This window comes from Gobio gobio (genome assembly GCF_949357685.1).
Source record: "Gobio gobio genome assembly, chromosome: 4".
Lineage (NCBI taxonomy): Eukaryota > Metazoa > Chordata > Actinopteri > Cypriniformes > Gobionidae > Gobio > Gobio gobio.
The window spans coordinates 41,593,560-41,618,258 of NC_137100.1; the positions used below are offsets into that span (position 1 = coordinate 41,593,560).

General features: G+C 37.4%; 1 protein-coding gene across 2 annotated transcripts in view; it reads left to right on the top strand.

Annotated features, from left to right (window-relative positions):
* The window catches only part of sh3glb2b (SH3-domain GRB2-like endophilin B2b), a 30,729-nt gene that overhangs the window by 1,845 nt on the left and 4,185 nt on the right, over nucleotides 1–24,699 (top strand). The window contains exons 2-10 of one of the 2 annotated variants that reach the window (XM_079816251.1): nucleotides 858–999; nucleotides 6,243–6,371; nucleotides 7,240–7,373; nucleotides 8,847–8,939; nucleotides 17,689–17,751; nucleotides 21,454–21,477; nucleotides 22,628–22,717; nucleotides 24,061–24,161; nucleotides 24,397–24,411. In XM_079816251.1, the coding sequence (XP_079672377.1) occupies nucleotides 858–999; nucleotides 6,243–6,371; nucleotides 7,240–7,373; nucleotides 8,847–8,939; nucleotides 17,689–17,751; nucleotides 21,454–21,477; nucleotides 22,628–22,717; nucleotides 24,061–24,161; nucleotides 24,397–24,411 (791 nt within the window). The remainder of the gene's footprint in view (nucleotides 1–857; nucleotides 1,000–6,242; nucleotides 6,372–7,239; nucleotides 7,374–8,846; nucleotides 8,940–17,688; nucleotides 17,752–21,453; nucleotides 21,478–22,627; nucleotides 22,718–24,060; nucleotides 24,162–24,396; nucleotides 24,412–24,699) is intronic. The other variant, XM_079816252.1, reaches the window with a different exon arrangement.

Below are 24,699 nucleotides of genomic sequence, written 5' to 3' on the forward strand. Positions count from 1 at the left end.
CGCAGCGTGTGAATGTGATTTATGTCTTTTTTCCTCATTCCTGAAATTCCTCAGGACTGAATTTTATGCTTAGTCAGCAGGGGTTTTCCCTGTGCTCGAGTGAAATATCAAACACCAGCACTATATTCTTTCGCCTTTCACAGAGGAAATCTGTACTGCAGTTACACCGGTATTCCAGGAGATTCAGGGAGCATTTAGCTGTTAGCTACTGCTCTTCAATAATAACTGAGGTTTTAGCCTCCATATTTGGATATTAAGTGAATAATCTGCAAAGGCTCAAACAAATCTGTGCCATACAACACTTGTCTGATCCTCTTCCATTTTATTCTAGTCTCTCCCCTGAGAAGACATAACAGTAAAAAAAAAAGAAGAACTCAACACTGTTGTTGTCCAGGGACCAGATGGAGGGGGTGTCCCCTATCAGCCAATCACCTTAAGTGTCCCTGCTTATCCAGTCACTACTACTGTACCTGTCAGGGATTTATTTGGGAGCAGATCATTATCACTCAAAGCCACAGTTCTTTCATGGAGAAGATACTCCGGTCAGAACCAGTGTGCATGAGCTGTAGATTACAGCTTATACTTTAGGCCTACTTTTAACATGTAGGCCTTTTTTGACCTGTTATATTTTTATATGAGCTTTGGAAGGAATGAAGTCATTATGCCAGCAAATCATGTGAATAACTGTTAGTGTTATTTTTCCTGTTTTGCTGAGACTGTCTTGTTTAGAATTCTGAAATAAAGCGTTACAGCAAAATTATGCATATTCTTGTTCCCCATAAAGAACTGCTGATATGTACGTCTGGTTTTGAGTGCTGCTCTTGCAGACAGTCTGAATTGTTTCGTATGTTCTTCAGTACACAGAGGAGAAGTTTGGCCAGGCAGAAAAGACTGAGCTAGATGCCCATCTGGAGAACCTGATCGCTCGAGCAGACTGCACCAAAAACTGGACCGAAAAGATCTTCAGACAGACCGAGGTGCTGCTTCAACCCAACCCAAGTAAGAATCTACATGGGTGTTTAATGTTTAAGATCTGGGGTCATCTGCCTAAGCCCTGTATTGCATTTTCTAAAAGTCCCCCTGTAGTCAATCATTTTATACCTTAAAACTCATCTTTGTACACCAAAATGAAATGTAAAAAACAAAATTTCCTGTGAAAATTTCTTCATGCCTTAAAATAACTTGAATGTAACTACCCCCCTGCTTCATTTAGTACACACAGAACCATGAATATGCAAATTAGCCCCGCCTCCACTCACCCACACCAGCTCAGAGATCCACTTGGTCAACTTTTACTCAGTAAACGCTGCACAGTGGTATCGCTCTTTACAACGTCAGACACATAACGGTATTTAATATGATTAGCCTTTTGCTTGACTATGTTATCAAACAGCTAATAATGTGTTACAAACCATGTTCCCATTCGCCATCTTTGAGTCCGACAGCTGCCTTCTAAAAGAACATCTTAGATCGTTAGTGGAGAATAGTTAATCATAACATCATAATAAACATCGTATACATTATTTACCTGCTATATTGCTAAAAGTACCTGATTTTTCATATCAACAGAAAAATATACCTGGATAACCTGGCTTCTCTTGAGACTCCCCTGCTTTGCAGCACAGTAATGATGATAATGCTAAAGCCCGCCCACACATTGACATGATTGGTTACGAGGTAGTTTCGGATGTCAGAAACAATAGTGATTTTTAAACTACGTTTTTGAGACTGTCTTAGGTTCACCTCCGTTTTAAGAAGAAAATACGCAGCAAATTCTCATGGTGTTGAATTTGGTTTGTCTGAAAGCATTTTAAACACTGCACAAAAAGGGGGCCTTTTAAAGAAAATATTTTGTTATTGGATATTGTCTGAAATGTGTGGCCTTAAAATGTGTTGGAAAATATCTCATGTTGTTGACATTTCCCATTAAAATGATGAACAGGAACATCTATTTGTTGACATCTGAATCAGTCTACTTTAATGACACCATTTGCTTGATTACACCAAATGATGAATGATGAATCTGCAAAAAAATACTTTTTATTCGAGAAATCAAATGTATGCTTAATTCCTGTACAGCCAGCCAGTGAAATATAATGCCGGACAACCATCTTAAAACAGCAATGGTGCTCAGGTGTCACTATGTCAGCTTTCACGTTATGTGAATGCAATATTTCACAAGGGTGCTGAGATGGGCAGCAAACTGGCATAGTGGTTAAATCTGAGCTGTTAAAGGTCCCATGGCATGGATTTTTTATTTTATTTTATAATGTATTCTGAGGTGTACTTATATTGTTAGTATGATTTTTACATCATAAAATGTCATAATTTAGAAATAAAAGGCATTTTTTCTATACTGATGTTTGCCCTCTGACTGAATGCCCTATTTCAAGGGGCGTGTCTGCTTTGAGACTTCAGTAAAAACGCCCACTGTTGTGATTGGCTGACATCTTTGCATTTGAAATGAGTGTTAGATCTTGTGGCTGAGGGGGCGTGGTTTAACGAGGTCTACGATGCACTAGCTGCTGCCAGAGAGAAGGATGGACCTGAGTTCACTTCTCATCAGTTCTCTCAGCACGTCTCAGTTCAGTGAACTGTTGTAGTTACTAGCATTTACTTCTGGTTATTTGTTTATTTATAGTCGGAGGGACTGTCACTCATGTCAGAAAGTTAGTAACTTTAGTAAATTATGAATCAGTGCTGACTCGAGACACGAACCGTTTAGAACGATTCAGTTCGATTTGGTGAACTGGTTCGACCGCTTCACTAAAAAGAACCGTTCAAAAGAACGATTCGTTCGCGAACCGGACATCACGGACCAGAGACGGAGCGATTGCTAACAAAGTTATATTGTTCCTACTGAGTTGTGAGAGCGCTGTCAGCGTGAGTTTATTTTGTTTGTATCTGAGAGTTCTGAACAAACATGAGTCCCAGTCATGCCGAGTCCGTCTTCATCATTATTCTACCAACTTTGTAACACATGCAGGGTTTTTCCTGGGTCAAAAATGGTCTTCGGTGGTGTCTGACAGACATGGTCATCCACACACACAGTAAAAAAGTACCCTACCCACGTGATCTGTGAGCGCAATACTGACAATACATTTAAAATAAATGCAAAGAAACCGTTTGTAATTTTTGCTTATCTTATTTTGACATCTGATATTATGTATGATCTCTACCTTGATGTTTGTTTCTTTTGATCCTCATTTTTTACACTTTTTACTGATAATTGTTTTGGTATAATCATATCAATATTAAAAAGTAGCATTAAAAAATGTACAAATAGCCTAATTTTCTACCATATACAATTTTGTAAAATTATCAGCTAGCTAACAACTTTGTTCTGGTCTCACCTAACTCCAGTCTACACTAAATTATATTTCACTGCACATTGTCAACATAAATAAGCTGAATGACTGTGGATGATTAAACTAATTCCTACTATCCGCTCTTGCTAAATGGGGTAAGCATACTTGTGTTCTCGTTTCAGATGTTCTGAGTAAATGAATAAACTGATTCGTTCATTCAGTGTGGGACGGATCAGTTGTTCTAACCAGTCGCTAAAATGATTCGATTCAAAGGAGTCATTGGTTCGCGAATCGTACATTAGCAGACGCGTTGCGTGCGAATCCCGTCTGTTAGAACATCGCGAAAGATTTGTCAATACAGAATACACTTCATAACAGAATATAATGTTTTCCCGTTTATTGAAACTTATGTTTATGTCAGCTGGTCAGAGAAAAGTCAATGTTTTTTGAGCGCAGTTCACACTCAGCGGGAATTCAAGGAAAAAAAATATCCGAATGCGGCACGTGCAACATGGATTCGGTCTTCCGACCTTTTGATTTTGATTAATATGTGAAATATGAACCAATATGTGAAATATGAGAAGACATCGACAGAAAGAGAGAGCGGTCGCGCGGGGGAGGAGCTCTCTGCTCTTTCTCTGTCACTCATTTAACACTGCCATATCACACGTGCAACAGTCATCTATTCTACACTCATAAATCACAATAACTCATCAAATAAGGCTTTGGCGGGCCAAAAATTTGTCTTGGCGGCCGCCAAAAAATTTTCAATGCAGGAAAAACCCTGACATGTAATGTAACCATTACAGTTGTCGAAATGAACGAGTTACAAGTAAGTGTTGATTATAGCATTATTTTTTTATATTTTCCTATCATATGAAAAGCGTCAGTGACGCGCATTGAGTACACAGCGCAAACAAAGACACAAAAGCGCAGTAATCGAATGTAATCCATTTTATTGTAGGAATAGCTGGCTAGCCTAGCCGGATACCCTCACGCTTACCCCCCTTTCTGCTTAATCTCGCGCCGCGTAAGGCACCTCCGCTGTGGGCCAGATGCAGTACTGGGGGTCGGTGATGTGAAGGCTGACCGGTCAGTGCAGCCCGAGCTATGGCGTGCGTGAGGTTTATCTCTAAAGATGTGGCTTTGCCGATGTTGAGCAGAAACTCACGAGTGTATGCACATTTAAGAACAGATAGACGCGACGAGGACGTACAAAAACACTGACTCACAAGATAGAAAACACGAAAACACCATTCTGTCGGGAGAGAGAGAAGCCGCAGCGTGTGCACGAATAATAAAGTTCTGTGTGAACTTGAATAATTAGCTACACATCAGAAATCACTGATCACAGATCAGAAGGAACTGAGGAAAGACTTCTGTTTTCATTTGTACATCCAAACACTGAGGAAACTGCCAGCATTCACTCGTTCACAAGCCATGATCACTTGAGGACAAACAAATATGGCGCTTGCATGGGCGTGCCAAATTCTCTGGGCGGAGGAAAGGGAGGTAACCGTTCCTGTTGTGACGTCATAACTGGAAAATTCAAGATCAGCTCGTCTGAGCTGTCATTTTCCTCAAAGGCAGAGAAAGACAGCCAGAACTCGGTTTACACCGATCAAAATTTCTAACCACTTGGGGACAATATTCAGGCTAGGGGAACTCATATTAATGTTGAAAAACTTCATAAAATGAAAATTTCATGCCATGGGACCTTTAATCACTAATGTGCTCTTACTTCACTCCAGGTTACTGCAGCTGGACTGGAAGGCACTTTGGATAAAACCGTCTGCTAAATCACTTGTTAATTACACTACTGTTCAAATGTTTTATATTTATTAATACTTTTATACAGCAAGGACACATTCAATTGATCAAAAGTGACTGTAAAGACTTGTACATTGTTGCCAAAAAAAGTAAATGCTCTTCTTTTGAACTTCATATTCTTAAAAACATGTCTCAGTTTCCACAAAAATAGTAGTCTGCACAACTGTTTTTAACATTGATAATTAGAAGAAATGTTTCTTGGGCTCCAAATCAGCATATCAGAATGATATCTTTGTTGAACATAAATGAGCTCATTCAAAAACATTAAACATCTTACCCACCACAAACTTTTGAATGGTATTGTAAATCTCTTACATATGAGCCAAAAATGACACATGAATGAAGTTTTTATGTTGGCAGCAAACAGTGAAGTAAACCACAAACCCATTTTATATCAATACTCCTTCAGTATAATTCCTGGATCATTGATAAGGCCACAGGTTTCAGATGCTTTCGCACTCATCTTTGACTGCAGTACCATTCATGTATTTAAACGTTTTAAAGTAATTGCAAGAGGTTTTGATGGCCTAGTGATTGTGTACTAGTAAGAACACTAACCTGTTCTTTCTAACTCTCTCCATGCTCCAGTTGATCAAACTGGTAAGTCTTGTCTCTACTCCCCATGGCCTGTGCTTTAGGTCACCAGTTTAATTCCTTCCCCCAATGACTGATGTTTAGTTTTTTAGTCACAACGTGTGGATTTCGCTCTTCTCACTATGCCTTTGACATGGTAGTACTATCCTTAGTTTTGCGGAAGAGTTTGTTTTAAAAAGGAGGTTGAATCTTGTGGTTTTTGCCAGGCAAGGCAAGGCAAGGCAAGTTTATTTGTATAGCACATTTCATACACAGTGGCAATTCAAAGTGCTTTACATAGAAATTAAGTTAAAATAGTCATAAGTGAAAAAAAAAAATTTATATATATATATATATAAAGTATAACAGTTATAATAGGAATTAAAAGGAAATAAAATATAAAAATAAAGATGAAATCCCCTATCTGATTTAGGTAGGGTTCAAGCTTGTTCTTCAGTCATCTGAATATCAAATCTGAATAAACTGACTGAATAAAGCATGTCTGTGTTACTGATATGAATCTCTGTTTAGGTGCCCGTATTGAAGAGTTCTTCTATGAGAAATTAGACAGAAAGATCCCATCCAGAACCACCAATGCAGAGCTGTTGGGACAGTATATGCAGGATGCTGCAAAGGACTTTGGGCCAGGAACTCCATATGGTTCGTACAACCAACCAGAAGAAAATTAATATAATATAATATAATTAACCCGTTTTCAGTGTTTTTTTGTTTTGTTTTTTTTTATGTTTTTTTATCTGTGTTAATGCCAACTGCATACTTTTGGCACAAGTGTGTATTTTTATTGGAATTTTACTATTTCACTCCCATTTCAGTTTTTCAGTTCAACATGTTTTATTAAATATATATTATAATAAATAAATATAAATATAAAAATACATTTTATTTTATTTTATTAAATATACAAATTCTTTTTCCTGTTTTCCACTATTTGGCTTTTAACATGGCCAAAAATGAATGTATGATTTGTTTGATTCTTGACCAGTGATTATGTTGCATACAATGCTGCATTTGTAGTGATCTAGCTATGTAAGTCTCCAAATCAAGTTAATGTTTTGCTGCAAGACATGTCACTAGATGGCGCACTTGCCCTCTCTAAATAGAGGTTGAGCATAAGGTTTGTTGGCAAATACTTTTCCATATATATTTCTTAAATATCATGTCACACTGCAAGACAAAAAATCAGTACCACTATCAAAATAAATATGAATATAGAAATTTGGAAAACATATTGAATACATGAAATTATTTCATTTACACAGAATCAAAGCAGCATCATCTCTAGTGGTCCATGGCAGGTGTTAGTGATTCATAAGTGATTAATAGAGTTTAGGACTCTTGTTTGACTCCCATCTGAAAGAGTTAAATGTGCAAACCAAGTGGTTTGAAGCAGTCAGTAATTCATGAGATGTTCTTGGTTAGTTAAACAAGCTTGAAAATGATTTGACAGGAAAACATTGCAAATGTAATTGGAATCGTATGTAATTATACGTTTTGTGAATGTTTCCAGGCAGTACTTTGATCACTGTTGGAGAGTATCAGAAGAGGTTGGGTGGAGCAGAGCGGGAATTCTTACAGACATCAGCCATCAACTTCCTCACACCTCTGAGGAACTTTCTAGAGGGTGACTGGAAAACGATTTCTGTAAGTGAAATTCATAATCTCTGCATCAGATGGCTCACTTTCATCTTATATGTTAGCCAACATAGGCCTAAATCTGTTTCTGTTTCTTTATTTATATAGCACTGTATAATTACAACTTGATTGACAAAAGTGCTTTATAAAGTAGACACACAAGATAATACATCAGCATAGTAATAATAACATTTAGTTTTATTAGCAAGTAGTACAATCATATGACATGTCATTTTTTAAATGCCAAAGTGAATAGATACGTTTTAACTTAGACTTAAAAATGGCCAAAGTCTGCGCCTTTCAAATAGCTAGTGGCAACTTATTCCACAAATTGGAACCGGCCTCCGCAAACGCACGATCACCCTTGTGTTTAGATCTAGTTCTGGACACCGTTCACTGAATCTAAGTGATCTATAGGGAGCATGACTTCTAGATCTGCAAGGTTATTAATGGACTTGAATACCAAGACAAGCATTTTGAACTTGATTCTGTATCTTACAGGCAGCCAATGCAACGAGGCAAGAATGGGAGTAATATGTTCATATTTTCGTGTCTGGGTCAAAAGTCTAGTGGCAGCATTCTGCACCAATTGCAGCCGAGCTAGAATTGACTTGTTAATACCCTGGAGTTGCAGTAGTCGAAGCGGGAAGATAAAAAAAAGCATAAATAACTTTTTGAGTATCTAAAATTTTTTGTGATTTGACATAGATGAAAGAAACTAGACTGGACTTCAGCATTTGTTTGTTTATCCATTTTAAGCTCATTATCAATTAGGATGCCAAAGTTGTTTTACACATGATCTTATATTTGGTTCGAACTGTTTTAGTTTGGTTTTTAGGACTGCCGTAGCAGACACCGGCCCAACTAAAATGATTTTGGTCTTGGATTCATTGAGATGAAGAAAATTGAAAATGCACCCACCCACTATGCACCTATTTTGTATATTTTGTTATTTTGCATGTAAAGCATAGATGACTCTAGATTCACTTTTTTAAGATGAGGTTTGACTGTTGCATGTTGTAACTGATCTGGTACAGTTCTAGTGCTGAGACATAAGACAGAAGACTAGGTCCCAGCGTATTTACAATCTGTTTTAAAAAAAAGGGAGGAATCGTGTCATGAGGAGAAGCAGAATAACTTTAAATGTAATACTGAATAATACACTACTGTTAAAATTATGACTTAACATATGCTTTATCATGTTTGTCAACCCATCAAAATAAGTGTACTTCTTTAAATAAGTGTACTTTAAGGTAAAGTACTTAAAAAACAAAACAACAAAAACTTTTTTTTGTGGCCCTGACAGTGAACAGACTATGTGTTAAGAAACAAACATAAACACTCACTTTAGGTACACTTAAGTGGCCTTTTATTTTATTAATATTGTCTGCATGGACAGTTTTAAAAAAAAAGTACTTTTATGATGCAGATACAGTTAAGCACACATTCTTTTTCTCAAAGGTCTGTTTGTTTTGATTTCAGAAAGAGAGAAGACTTCTTGAGAACCGGCGCCTTGACCTGGATGTTTGCAAAGCTCGACTAAAGAAAGCAAAGTCAGCAGAGGCCAAGGCTGCTGTAAGGTTTATTTTCACATATTCAATCATCATCACATGCCTCATGGTTTTTTTTCTCTCAAGGGACAGTTAAGGAAGTATGCCATGTAAAATCAAGGATATTCATTGTCTAGCCCGCAGCCCAAACATAGCTCATCGTGAGGTTATCAGTGACTTACAACCGTAGTGTGCAAGCGAACAATGTGATGTGGCAAATCAAACACTGAAAGATGGAAAAAAACAAAAACAAAAGTTACACCACCAAAAAGACTGATTCCTATTAATCTGTTTACATAATGGAAGCATTTCTGAATTAATTTATGTGTAAATAAGATTTACATGTTTAAATTCACCTTGACTAAATAATTCTGGAAAATGAAAATGATTTAAAACAAACAAACTGCTAAACCTGATGCATGATGTGATTTAAAATATGATAAAAAAGTAAAAAGTAAAAATATTTTAAAGCATGTATTAGGTTAATAAAATGCATTTGTAAATTTTTTTGTTCATGTTAGTTCACAGTGCATCAACTACTGTCTGAAACAGGCAGCTTTTGAGTTCCAAAATGTACAGCATTAGTAAATGCTAAAAAACCCCAAAAAACATTAAGATTAATAATAAAAAAAAATCAATAGTAATTGTTAGTTAACTATCGTTAGTTAATGCAGTTAACTAATGTTAACAAATGAACCCTTATTGTAAAGTGTTACCCTATTATTATTATTATTATTATTATTATTATTATTATTATTAATGTTACTATAGGTCATTTTATTCATTAGGTCACCAAATACTTTTAAAAAGTGGCCCCTGTGCTGTGTAATTAGAGTATCCCTATGTTAAAAGTGATGCTTTTGGTTCATTCTGTTTACCTCATTGAAAGGCTAATTTACAGGCTCAAGTTTTTCAGGGACTGGTTGTTATGTGGAAGATATGCTTTAAGTCAGGCAAATGGAAACATCATCATTGAATGACCCTTTCATATCTTTTCCTTTCACATACACTCACCTAAAGGATTATTTGGAACACCTGTTCAATTTCTCATTAATGCAATTATCTAATCAACCAATCACATGGCAGTTGCTTCAATGCATTTAGGGGTGTGGTCCTGGTCAAGACAATCTCCTGAACTCCAAACTGAATGTCAGAATGGGAAAGAAAGGTGATTTAAGCAATTTTGAGCGTGGCATGGTTGTTGGTGCCAGACGGGCCGGTCTGAGTATTTCACAATCTGCTCAGTTACTGGGATTTTCACGCACAACCATTTTTAGGGTTTACAGAGAATGGTGTGAAAAGGGAAAAACATCCAGTATGCGGCAGTCCTGTGGGCGAAAATGCCTTGTTGATGCTAGAGGTCAGAGGAGAATGGGCCGACTGATTCAAGCTGATAGAAGAGCAACTTTGATTGAAATAACCACTCGTTACAACCGAGGTATGCAGCAAAGCATTTGTGAAGCCACAACACGCACAACCTTGAGGCGGATGGGCTACAACAGCAGAAGACCCCACCGGGTACCACTCATCTCCACTACAAATAGGAAAAAGAGGCTACAATTTGCATAAGCTCACCAAAATTGGACAGTTGAAGACTGGAAAAATGTTGCCTGGTCTGATGAGTCTCAATTTCTGTTGAGACATTCAGATGGTAGAGTCAGAATTTGGCGTAAACAGAATGAGAACATGGATCCATCATGCCTTGTTACCACTGTGCAGGCTGGTGGTGGTGGTGTAATGGTGTGGGGGATGTTTTCTTGGCACACTTTAGGTCCCTTAGTGCCAATTGGGCATCGTTTAAATGCCACGGCCTACCTGAGCATTGTTTCTGACCATGTCCATCCCTTTATGACCACCATGTACCCATCCTCTGATGGCTACTTCCAGCAGGATAATGCACCATGTCACAAAGCTCAAATAATTTCAAATTGGTTTCTTGAACATGACAATGAGTTCACTGTACTAAAATGGCCCCCACAGTCACCAGATCTCAACCCAATAGAGTATCTTTGGGATGTGGTGGAACGGGAGCTTCGTGCCCTGGATGTGCATCCCACAAATCTCCATCAACTGCAAGATGCTATCCTATCAATATGGGCCAACATTTCTAAAGAATGCTTTCAGCACCTTGTTGAATCAATGCCACGTAGAATTAAGGCAGTTCTGAAGGCGAAAGGGGGTCAAAGTCAACTTTCAAGTCAAGTCAACTTTATTTATATAGCGCTTTTAACAATGAAGATTGTTTCAAAGCAGCTTTACAGTGTTAAACAGGAAAATAATGCAGCATAATTTTATTCAGCTGGATAGCCATTCTGGAGAAAACGCTGATGTCATCAGTTCATTTCAATTATCATACAGTGACAGTGTGGGCTTTAGATCAATAATTAGATCAGTAATTTAGTTTATATGGTTAATTTAGTTTATTAATTAGATTTATTTCGATGTGTAGTTGAAAAATTTAGTGTCCCCAACTGAGCACGCCAAGCCAGAGGCAACAGTGGCAAGGAAACCAAAACCCCATCAGGTGACCTAATGGAGAAAAATAAACCTTGGGAGAAACCAGGCTCAGTTGGGGTGCCAGTTCTCCTCTGACCAATTAACAAACAGCGTATGATTATTATTATTATTATTATTATTATTATTATTATTATTATTATTATTATTATTCTGGCAGCTTTACAGGTCAGAGGTCATAATAGATCGGAATATTCGAGGGACCGGAGGCAACATGCTGGAGACTGGTTTATTAAGGATGATGTTGATTAAATAATTATTAAAGTGCTATATTCGAATGATCGGAGGCAACACGCTGGAGACGGGTTTATTGAGGATGACACATCGATTTAAGTATTATTTAATTGTAATATTCGAACAATCAGAGTCAACACACCGGAGACGGGTTTATTGAGATGCCGTGTCGATGAGGCAGTTGCAGGGGGAGTCTAATCACGGTCTCTGCAGACACTTCAGGGTCCTGTGTTGGTCTTCTCTGGGCGCAGGTCCACCATCTTAACTGGATACGGCCCGGATCCGGCTGACTGCAGTAAACCTCGGGATAAAACAGAGAGACTATCATTAGCGTAGATGCCATTCTTCTGATGATGTAAAGAGTACATCAGGTGTTATGGGAAGTGTTCCCGGTTCCGGCTGACCTAGTTAATGCAGCCTAACAAATCATTTCATTGAAAAAGTGTTTTATGTGTATGCCACAGTAAAGAGATGTGTTTTTAGTCTATATTTAAACTGACAGAGTGTGTCTGCATCCCGAACAATGTTAGGAAGACTGTTTCAGAGCTAAATAGGAAAAGGATCGACCACCTGCAGTTGATTTGGATATTCTCTGTATTATCAACTGGCCAGAGTTTAGAGACCGCAGTAGACGTGATGGAGTATAATATGTTAAGAGCTCGCTCAAGTATTGGGGAGCTAAACCATTTAGTGCTTTGTAAGTAATAAGCAAGATTTTAAAATGTATGCAATGTTTAATAGGCAGCCAGTGCAGTGTTGACAGAACTGGGCTAATATGGTCATACTTCCTGGTTCTAGTAAGAACTCGAGCTGCTGTGTTTTGGACCAGCTGGAGTTTTTTTATTAAGTGAGCAGGGCAACCACCCAGCAGAGCATTACAATAATCTAGCCTTGAGGTCATAAACGCATGAACTAACTGTTCAGCATTTTGCATTGAGAGCATGTGCCGTAATTTAGATATATTTTTAAGATAGTAGAATGCAGTTTTACAGATGCTAGAAACGTGGCTTTCAAATGAAAGATTGGTATCAAAGAGCACGCCCAGGTTCCTCACTGACGACGAGGACTTGACAGAGCAGCCATCAAGTGTTAGACAGTATTCTAGGTTACTACTTGTGGAGCTTTTTTGTCCAATAATTAAAAATTCAGTTTTTTCTGAATTGAGTTGCAGGAAATTACCGGTCATCCAATGTTTTATATCAGCTATGCATTCCGTTAATCTTGTGAATTGGTAAGTTTCTTCAGGGCGTGAAGAAATATAGAGCTGAGTATCGTCAGCATAACAATGAAAACTAACGCCATGCTTCCTAATGATATCTCCCAGTGGTAGCATGTACAGGGTGAAGAGTAGCGGTCCTAGCACTGAGACTTGTGGTACTCCATACTGAACTTGCGATCGGAGTGACATCTCTTCATTTACTGCTACAAACTGATAACGGTCTCATAGGTATGATTTAAACCATGATAATGCAATTCCACTAATACCTACATAATTTTCGAGTCTATTCAAAAGAATGTTGTGGTTGATAGTATCAAATGCAGCGCTAAGATCGAGTAACACTAATAGAGAGATACAGCCACGATCGGATGATAAGAGTAAATCATTTGTAACTCTGATGAGAGCAGTCTCAGTGCTATGATACGGTCTAAATCCTGACTGGAAATCCTCACAGATACCATTTCTTTCTAAAAAGGAACATAATTGTGAAGACACTGCCTTTCCAAGTATTTTTGACAGAAAGGGTAGATTTGAGATTGGTCTATAATTGACTAATTCTGTAGGATCAAGTTGCGGTTTTTTAATAAGTGGTTTAATAATAGCCAACTTAAAAGTTTTCGGTACATATCCTAATGACAAAGATGAATTAATGATATTAAGAAGAGGATCTATGACCTCTGGTAGCATCTCTTTTAATAGCCTAGTCGGTATAGGGTCGAGCATACATTTTGATGATTTAACGAGTTTAGCCAATTCTTCTTCTCCTATAGCAGTGAATGAGTGTAATTCTTCCTCAGTGACGCTACAATGCTCTGTCTGATGTGATACTGTACTAGATGGCTGCATGGTTAAAATTTTCTTCCTAATATTATCAATCTTACATGTGAAGAAGTTCATAAAGTCATTACTGCTGTGCTGTTTACAATCATCAGAAGTTGAAGCTTTATTTTTGGTTAATTTAGCCACTGTATCGAATAAATACATCGGTTTGTTTGTTTTCTTCCAAGAGAGTTGAGAAATGTACAGAAAGGCCGTAAAAACTGCTAGATCTGCTTGTGATCGTGTGCTCTTTCCACGAATTACGAAATACCTCTAGTTTTGTTTTCTTCCAGCTGCGCTCCATTTTTCTGGCTGCTGTTTTAAGGGCCCGGGTGTGCTTGTTGTACCACAGCGTTGGACTATTTTCTTTAATCTTCTTTAAGCGCAGAGGAGCAACTGTGTCTAAAGTACTAGAAAAGAGAGAGTCAATAGTTTCTGTTGCAACATCGAGTTCTCCTATACTATCTGGGATGCTGAGGAGATGATACTGATGAGGAAGATTATTTAAAAAGCAATCTTTAGTAGCGGCAGTGATTGTCCTGCCATTTTTGAAGCGAGGGGGCAGCTTTGCAACCTTAGCTAAATTAAGTATACATGATACTAAGTAATGATCTGAGATGTCATCGCTCTGCTGCAGAATTTCAACGGTATCAACATTTATTCCAAGTGACAATATTAGGTCTAAAGTATGATTATGGCGATGAGTGGCTCCTGACACGTGTTGCCTAACTCCAATAGAGTTTAGTGTGTCTTTAAATGCTAATCCCAATACGTCTTTTCCGTTGTCTACATGGATATTAAAATCACCAACAATTAGTACTTTATCTACGGCCAGTACTAACTCTGCAAAATCAGCAAATTCTTTGATAAAGTCTGTATTATGCCCTGGTGGCCTGTATACAGTAGCTAACACAAATGTTGAACGGGTTTTATCATGTACACTACATAGCGTTACATAAAGCACCAAAACTTCGAAGGAATTATATTTGAAACTAGACTTCTGAGTAATACTGAAGATATTATTATAAATTACAGCAACTCCTCCCCCTTTACCTTTCAGACGCGGCTCATGTTTATAACAATAATCTTGGGGGGTGGACTCATTTAAGGTAATGTAGTTGTTTAGTGTAGTAGGTAGTCGTTTAATGTAGTAGGTTTCTGTCAAACAGAGCACATCTAGATTATATCATTAACAATAAGCGCTTTTCGGGAAAGGGATCTAATATTCAGCAACCCAAGCTTTATCAATTTTTCATCTGTATTATCTTTTGTTTATTTGTTGGACATCAATTACATTTTTACTGTTGAATGGTTTTGATGTTTTTTTGTATTTACTAATTCGGGGAACAGACACAGTCTCTATATGATAATATCTAGGTGAAAGAGTCTCTATGTGCTGGGATTTATCTGACTCCGGGAACGTGAGACAGCTAGCAGACGGTCGGTTTAGCCAGTTTGTCTGCTTCCTGACCTGGGCCCTAGTGAGTCAAGGTTTAGTTCTAAGACTATGTGCCAAATTACTAGAGAGAAGAGCGGAACCACCCCAGCAGGGATGGATGCCATCCTTCTTCAACAGGTCAGCTCTGCTCCAAAAACTTTTCCACAGTAACACAGTATTAGTATGGTGTTCCTAATAATCCTTTAGGTGAGTGTATGTTTGCTTTTTTCATTTAAAATTTTTTTTTTTACTTTCAATGATTTAAGAGGTGGCCCTCACTGAGAGTAACTTACTCTGAGGGATGAGTCATCTGCTTTGAGTCATGTTTTTATTTCCTTTCCTACATAATGCACTGTTTTAGGATGTGTTTTTGGTGATTTCCCTCTTGATACATATCATGTTAAGGTTATCTAAGGTCAGGACTGGACCGGACGAGACTATGATTACCTCTATAAAGGATCCTGGTTGTGTGTTCTTTTCGTGTGTTCAAGGGAATACAATTAAGACTCAGTCATCAGGTGTTTTTTTTTTTTTTTTTTTTTTTACTTTCCAATGGCCACATAAATTTGATTGTGTTGGATATTTTCCTTTACTTGTATAAACTAACTTGTCTCTCTGTTGTCATTTGCACAGTGTGAGGGAGATGTGAGTATCCGTGTGTGTGTGTGTGTGTGTGTGTGTGTGTTTTCTCAACTGCCTTTCATCCTTAGCTGCCTCATGCAAGCATTTACTTGTAAAGACCTGATAGTTGACCTATTTGTCACCTCTGTGGTGCAATAATATAGATATATAGATATAGAGATATAGATATAACCTTTCAAAAGTCAGTCCTTTAGTTCTGATGGAAAAGTCTGTGAGATACAAGAGATAGAAATGTTAATGCTACAAAATAATAAAATTAATCTCTCTCTCTCTCTCGGGTGGATTTTAGCAGTAGCGTGTAACAGTCATTTCCACTAGCCACTTTGGCAGGTCTGCGGTAGTGCGAGTGTGCATGTCTCCACGCATGCACAGGTCCGAGGCCTTTATCTTACGTACATATGTGAACATGATGAACATTGTCCTGAACACTCCCCCATTTATTTTCAGTGGATTTTCATTTTTGACAAATATAAGTTCAGATCAACGAGGCCTACAATCAGTCAGTTTCAAAAATAAATATTTTATTTATTTATTTATTATTTTTTTTGGACAAAAAGATTGAATATAGTTTCCCACCTTGTTACACTTGTGGTGTTCCCAGTCAAAAATTGCTTATAATTAGCCTATTATGGTATATTATTAATACAAAAATTATCCCCAAATTGTAAAAGTATTTATACCCTGTGTGAGCGAAGTCAGTAATGTTTAGTCCAATGTAATAACATTAACATTTTCAGGAATTGCTGCATTGTTATTATATGTGCATTTTAAGTCATTTGAAAGGTTATTGTTCACTTAGATATATTTTTATTACCACAAAGAAACAAACAATAAATAAATACATATTTCGATAAGTGTATAGTCTGACCTGTAATAAAATGGCATTTCCCAACAACAAAATTGTGGGCAGTGAAAATGCTGAGAGGCTGGTAACTTTGGAAAACCAGTAGCCACAGTGGCTGGTGAGCAAAAAAAGTTAATTGTGAAGCCATGTATACACTGTACAAACACACACACACACACACACGTTTGTTTTTGTGAAATGTGAGGACATTCCATAGGCGTAATGGTTTTTATACCGTACAAACCATATTTTCTATCCCCTTACACTGCCCCTGCCCCTAAACCTAGCCCTCACAGGAGACTGTGCAGTTCACTTTCTGTGAAAAAAAACTTGTTCTGTATGATTTATAAGCATTTTGAAAAGTGAGGACATGGGGAACGTCCTCATATTTCACCCTCTTTTTGTAATACCTATGTCATACCCATGTCATTATACACATTTGTGTCCTGATATTTCACAAAAACATGCCCACACACACACACACACACACACACACGCTTCAAGTCATTGTGCTCAGCATATTGGGAAACTAATAGATGATTCATGCCACAAGCAGCAAGGATCTTGTCTATTTTGACCTCTATTTCAAGGTCATCTAAAATTTACAAGAGTTTGTCAAGGCACATGGAAACGAGGGCATTGTGCTCTTCATGAAACACAGCAGTGCAAAGAGTACAAAGTAGACTGCTTTCAGTCTACGTCACCATAATTGTTTACAATACATTACTTATGCAAAAGAGTGACAAATTAAAATTATTACTATTTATGGGAAGTAATGTGTTGGATACTTGGAACACTGTCTGAAGCACTGAAACAAAGTTATGAGAGAACCTTCTCATCCTGCTTTATATTCTAAATCTGATACAAAAAAGTGATTTAAAAAAAATCTGCAGCTGCCCTCCTAATTTCCCTGTTTTTGTGTGTGGCAGAGTTTCCAGGCTGGTTTGTGTTTTTTTTTGTTTTGTTTTTTTTTTCTCTCATTTGAAAATAGTGTTGTCTGCTGGGTTAGTTCATGTGGACACATGATTCTCTGTAAAACTCTGTTTTCCCCCCTCCACCTGTAGGATGCGCCTGACTTTCAGGAGACTAGGCCACGCAATTATGTTCTGTCCGCCAGTGCATCTGCGGTAAGAAGGCTGCAGACCCTTAGCATTAGAAGTCCCCCCCCCCCCCCCCCACACACTATTTTTCTTTCTCTCTCTTTCTACATGACCCTTATTTGTATATATTTCCCCACTGAAATTAAGCACCAAAACTTTTAAATGTAGATTAGTAGGATGTCCTTCTACAGTCCGTTCTTTAATGGGGGTGGTATAACACCGTACTGTTGTTTTGGATGAAAAGCATTGGTAAAAGCGTAAATTAATGAATAAATAAGTCTCCTTTTTACACCTAACAGCTTTGTGTATAGTATCATCCTCTACCCTTTGCCATTACCTGGAATCTTAGATGGTTGAAATGTGCAGGTGATTATGAGAAAAGGGCCTCACTGAAACTTTCATCATCCCATCATCTCATACTTTTTCATTCCACCCAGTGGGATAGTGAAGTTGGTGATTCATATCTGAGTGACAGAGAAAAGGTTGTATGAACTTGAATCTGAAGTGAAGCCTTAATTTAAACCCTCTTAGAGTAGTGTACTTCTAGACATGCAATGTTTATTGTCTGTCTCTCGTCAGCGCAGCTCAGTGATGGTAGCATCTCCTCAGACTTGTTGTTGACCCATTGTTTAAAAACTAGTCCTGCTTTTTTTTCTGTGTTGTGCTTTTAACCCAGTAACATTGTCTTATTCGCGTCTCCTGTCTTACAGTGGTGTGTGTGACTGTGTGCCTTTCCCTCTGTGACTGATTAATGTTTTGGTGACAGCAGATGCAATACATGTATATTCAGTTGATTAGTAGTAATACATAATAGTGAGTTGTGTAGTTTGTGTGTGTCCTCTTAGATATGTTCTATACATTACAGCTCAAAAGTTTGGACACCGCTATTCCCTCTTTACACACATTCTTAAATGTGGGAACTTGGGAAGTCAATAACCTGTTAACTGCCTCAACCCCTCCCTTAGATCTTATCTTAATTAAGAAATTCACGAACTCTGTAAATATAGACTACGGTTGGATTTTTTTTTGACTTTATGCTATTTTTAAGACTTTATACGATTTATAAATATCTGCTTTCGAATGATACCTAATTTTTGATGATTTCTAAAATATGTAATTGGGGGGGGGAAAGCCTAAAATTTTACTAATTGTGTCTCTACCTGGACACTGGAATTTAAGGGTTAGTTCACCCAAAAATGACAATTCTGTCATTAATTATTCACCCTCATGTCATTCCAAACCCGTAAGACCTTCGTTCATCTTTGGAACCAATCAAGATATTTTTGGTGAAATCCGAGAGCTTTCTGACCCCTCCATAGATCGCTATTTAATAAACACTTTCAAGGTCCAGAAAGGTAGTAAAACATCATTAGAAAAAAGTCCATGAGACTCCAGTGGTTCAACCGTAATTTATGAAGCATTGAGCGTTTTTGTGCGCAAAAAAACTAAAAAAATAACGACTTTATTCAACAATTTCTTCATGTCTGTGTCAGTCTTCTACGCAGTTTACGTTGGCCAGCTCCTGCGTTAGCATCACACACATGCGTCGTAAACATTATCTTCGCTTCATAAAATTAAGGTTGAACCACTGTAATCACATGGGCTGTTTTAATGATGTCTTAACTACCTTTCTTGACCTTGAAAGTGTTAATTACATTGCTGTCTATGGAGGGATCAGAGAGCTCTCGGATTTCATCAAAAACATCTTAATTTGTGTTCTGAAGATGAACGAATATCGTGAGTAATTAATGACAGAAATTACATTTTTGAGTGAACTAACCCTTTAACAGGCTTTATAACCTATTATTATGCGACTCTCTGGAATGCTCTGATTGTCAGTCGTGGCATCCAGCAGTCTCTCATTCCCGTCATCCATGCCAACTGTTTATCCGTAGGCTCATCTGTGTAACACAGCTGTCACCATCTTGCGGTTATCAATTGTGTGTATATATATATATATATGCCAGCCACTTTATTAGGTACACTTGTTCAACTGCTGAAAAACGCTAATATCTAATCAGCCAATCACAATCAAATGACAGCAACACAAGATGATCTGCTGAAGTTCAGACTGAGCATCAGAATGAGGAACTTTGAATGTGGCATGATTGTTGCTTCCATACGGGCTGGTCTGAATATTTCACTGCTGATTTTCTTTTCACTCACAACCGTCTCTAGGGTTTACAGAGAATGGTCAGACAAAGAGAAAATATTCAGTGAGCGGCAGTTCTGTGGGCAAAAATGCCTTGTTGATGCCAGAGGTCAGAGAAGAATAGCCAGACTGGTTTGAGCTGATAGAAAGGCAACAGTAACTCAAACAATCGAGGTCTGCAGAAGACCATATCTGAAGGCACAACACGTCAAACCTTGAGGCAGGGCTACAGCAGCAGAAGACACACCGGCTCCCACTCCTGTCAGATAAAAACAGAAAACCGAGGCTACAATTTGCACAGTCTCTCCAAAATTGGACAATAGAAGATTGGAAAAACATGGTCTGAGGAGTCTGGATTCTCCTGCAACATTCAGATGGTAGGGTCAGAATTTGGCATGAACAATGTGAAAGCATGCCTTGTACCCATATTTCCATATTGTACCATGGCTACTTCCAGGATAATGCACCGTGTCATGACGCTCAAATCATCTCAAACTTTTTTTTAGTTTTTTTTTTTACATGACAATGAGTTCCCTATATTCAAATGGACTCCACAGTCACCAGATCTCAATCCAATAGATCCCCTTTGGGATATGGTGGAACAGGAGATTCACATCATCGGTGTGCAGCAGACAAATCTTCTGAAACTGTGTGATGAGGAATGTTTCCAGCACCTTGTTGAATCTGTACCACAAATAATTAAGGCAGTTCTGAAGGCAAGAGAGGGTCCAACTCTTTACTAGCAAGGTGTACCTTATAAAGTGGCTGATGAGTTTGTGTGTTTGTGTATAGCCTATGTTACACATGCGATTTTCATTTTTACGCGTTAAAAATAGGAATGCAATTAACGCTGAAACCTTTTTTTCCTTTGGCTAGCTTTACAATTATATGATGATGCTATCATTCATTCAAGTGCTATTAAACAATTTTAAGCGCGATAAGACGCAAATCTGTACTGGAGCGGATTTCTGTGCCCGAAACGCTTGCACAGAAAGCCGCTTCAGACAGTACAGCATTCAGTTCTCTTTTGCGCTTGAACGGATAAATTATGTCAAAAGAAATGTCTGTTATTGGCGAGTATCCTCGTAAGCAGAGTCTAAATTAGTAAATAAATTTAAAAAAAGTGTTCCATGAACGTAAAGAGCTGTGAGAAAATCTAAAAATCCGTCAAGTCTTAAAGTGTAACAACAACAAAAAAATGTATATATATATATATATAGTGTGTGTATGTGTCCAAACTTTTGACTGGTCCTGTCGTATAGTTTGCATTTGGAGCTTTGAAATTATACTGACGTCATGTTATTGCAGATGTCAAAACATGAACATCCCCTGCGAACATTTGCAGTGGAATATGGGGGGGAAATAATATCTATTGCTTTTATTCTTTCATTTTTGTTTGACCATGTGTCTGATTACATTAGAATGTCTCTTTCAATCTCGAGATCCCATGAAACTTAACAGTATGTTACTTAAGTTTTACCTATGAATTTTAGTCAGTATTTTTCTCAGTAGGTCTATATTTATAAAGGCATGTTGTCATCACTGTTCTTCTCTTGTCGTTATGCTGCATGTTCCAGCTCTGGAGTGAGGAAGTTGATAAAGTGAGTATTGGGCAAGATCTGAAGATTTATGATTTGTCTGTTTTTAGACATTCCTTTGTTCTTTTTTAGTTCTAATAAATAAACCAGTGCACATTAATGTATGTAATAAATGTTCATACATGTGTATAATGATAGTCTTTGCTCATATTTCCATCTGTACACAAATCTTATCAGACTTCCTAACAAATGGTACAGGTTTAAGCAAGTAATTGCTAATTATTATTATTATTATTATTATCGCATTATAATGACCAGAATGCTGTGCACACTTTTGGGATTTACATCATAATATCTGTCCAGATATAGAAATATAAAGCAGTTGCAATAATGATCTCTAAAAATGTTAAGAAGAGTAAAAAAAAAAAAAAAAAAGGGAAGGCAACATGATCATGATTTAAGACAATGAGTGGATACATTTGTATTTGTCATACTAGCTTTAGTCAAAAAGAGACATTTTTGTTACTACAGCTGTAGAATTCAGCCATTTCCTTCCCTCTGAAATAGTGCTTGAAATAGAAATGTTGCTTTCATCATTTCATCTTTAATGTAAATAAATGGGGTATTTACAAATGACATTACAATAAACATAGATATTTGATTGTTCGTCTGACCATTATATGATATTTATTATCAAAGCTCATTTGCTATAAACAATTCTGGTGTTTTGTCAGTAAGTGTTTTCTACTAGGTGCATGTTTCAGGTTCTTCCTAATTGCATTACAATCACCAACAATTCATGAATGGTGTTAAGTGGGGTTGAGTGGCCAGCGGTTAGAGCACATGACGAGCAGATGCTGAACCATGTGGATCATGTGAGAGATCTGGCCTGTGTTGTGTGCTCATTCCATTTCCCTTCCGTCTCCCCGTGATTGCCTGTCCTCTCTCCACTGTCTCTTTCAAAAAGTGGTAAAAAGCTTTAAAATGTTCATAAAAAGATGAAATTGTCAAATCAACTGATTGTGTTGCTGAGTACTTTTTTCCTATAAAACAAGAAAGAAAGAACTGAACAAAAGGTTAGGTGTCTGGACGGGTGTCTATTTGCTAAAATAAACAAAACAAAAAAAGTTGGCTAGACAAAGTAGCTGATGTAAGTGGGAAAAAATGTGTCCTGTGAGTCAACTTTTTATGTTTGTGTTTGTGGCTCCACCAGGCAGAGCATGAGCTGCGTGTGGCTCAGACTGAGTTTGACAGGCAGGCGGAGGTGACACGCCTCCTGCTGGAGGGCATCAGCAGCACACACGTGAGTACCTGCGGTTCTCACACACTACTGTTCATTTTCGATATTATGCAAACAGAATCATTGCAATGTCTTGGTTGGTTGGTTGGTTAGTTAGTTAGTATTTAACTATACCGACACCTAAGACATTACACAATTCCCAACACGTTAAACATCTACCCTCACCCACACATACCAATAATTACTTATTGTTCAATAATTTAATGGATAATGGAATTAGAGAATTATTCAACTTACAGGTTGGTACCCTACATGTCCTGCCTGAGGGCATCAACTCGTACTCTTTATTAAGAACATGGCTTAAATTGTAAGGCTCTGCTTCTTTACAGACCTCTCACAAATCTCCTGAAGAGAAGATAGGGGCAACATGCCAATTATTTTTCCAGCTCTTTTAACCACATTTTGAAGTTGTGACCTCATTTTAATGGACAAGTTGCCAACCCTTTACAATAGTTTACAATACCATTTAAAGGTTTGGGGGTCTTTTTTTATTTATTAATACTTTTATTCAGCAAGATTGCGTGTGTGTGACAGTGAAGACAAAATGTTAATGCGATTTCTTTCAATTAAATGCAGTTTTTTCGTTTTTTTTACTTTCTATTTATCGAAGAATACTGAAAAAAAAAATGTTTCAGAGTTTCCACAAAAATAGTCATTAATTATTTACCCTCATGTCGTTCGACACCCGTGAGACCTCCGTTCATCTTCGGAGCACAAATGAAGATATTTTAGTTGAAATCCGATGGCTCAGAAAGGCCTCCATTGGCACAATGCACGGTTCACTCTCAAGACCCATAAAAGGTACTAAAGACGTCGTTACAATGTCCATCTCACTAAAGTGGTTCTACAATCATTTTATGAATCGACAAGAATAGTTTTTGTGCGCAAAAAAAAACTAAATAACGACTTATATAGTGATGACCGATTTCAAAACACAGCATCATGAAGCTTCGAAGTGTTATGAATCAGTGAGTCGATTCAGCGGTTTGGTCTCACGGGTGTCGAACGAAATGAGGGTAAGTAATTAATGACAGAATTTTCAGTTTTGGGTGAACTAACCCTTTAAAAATCACAGCTGTTTTGAACATTGATAATAAGAAATGTTTCTTGAGCTCCAAAACAAACAGCTTTTTAGAATGATTGAATAAAATTTATTTTAATTACATTTTCAAATAGTTAATGGTAATGTTAAATTGTCATAATATTTCACAATATTACTGTTTTTTTTTTTAATCAAATATATGAAGCCTTGGTGAGCATAAGAGACAAAAACATCTCACAGACTCCAAACTTTTAAATGGTAGTGTACGTGTCAGGAACTATTTCAAATAGATTTTCTATTGCAGGTGAACCACTTGCGTTGTCTGCATGAATTTGTGGAGGCCCAGGCTGCTTATTACACACAGTGTCACAAGCACATGCAGGACCTTCAGAAAGAGTTAAGCAGGTGAGAACTTCAGTTATTCACTGCAAACTGCAAAAGCAGCCCATAAACAATAATTTGGTAGTTTAATTTAGTTCACATTAGTCGATTCTTGATATGGATAGATGTGATGACAACCATTAGTAACAAGGGGTTTATCCCACACATTTAATTTATAGCAACTGGTTTCTAGTAAAGAAAATCACAAGACTTCTTGATCAACAGTTCTTTTTCTGCTTTTTCTTTCCTCTGTTCTCAGTGCAAACGGAGATACGTAAGTAACTTTTTCCATCACGCTGAAAAAGGAAGAGAGTTTACAGACTAAATTTAAGGCATAGTTCACCCCAAAATAACAATTCTATCATCATCATTTACTCCCATTCATGTCATTCCAAACCCATACAACTGTGGTTAATCTTTGAAACACAAATTAATGTTTTTTTTGTTTTTTTTTACGAAATGGTAACTAAAACTAAAATGAATCCATATAAATTGAGCGGTTTAATTCATGTCTTTTGAAGAGATATGACTGCTTTATATGATGAACAGATTTAATTTGGGA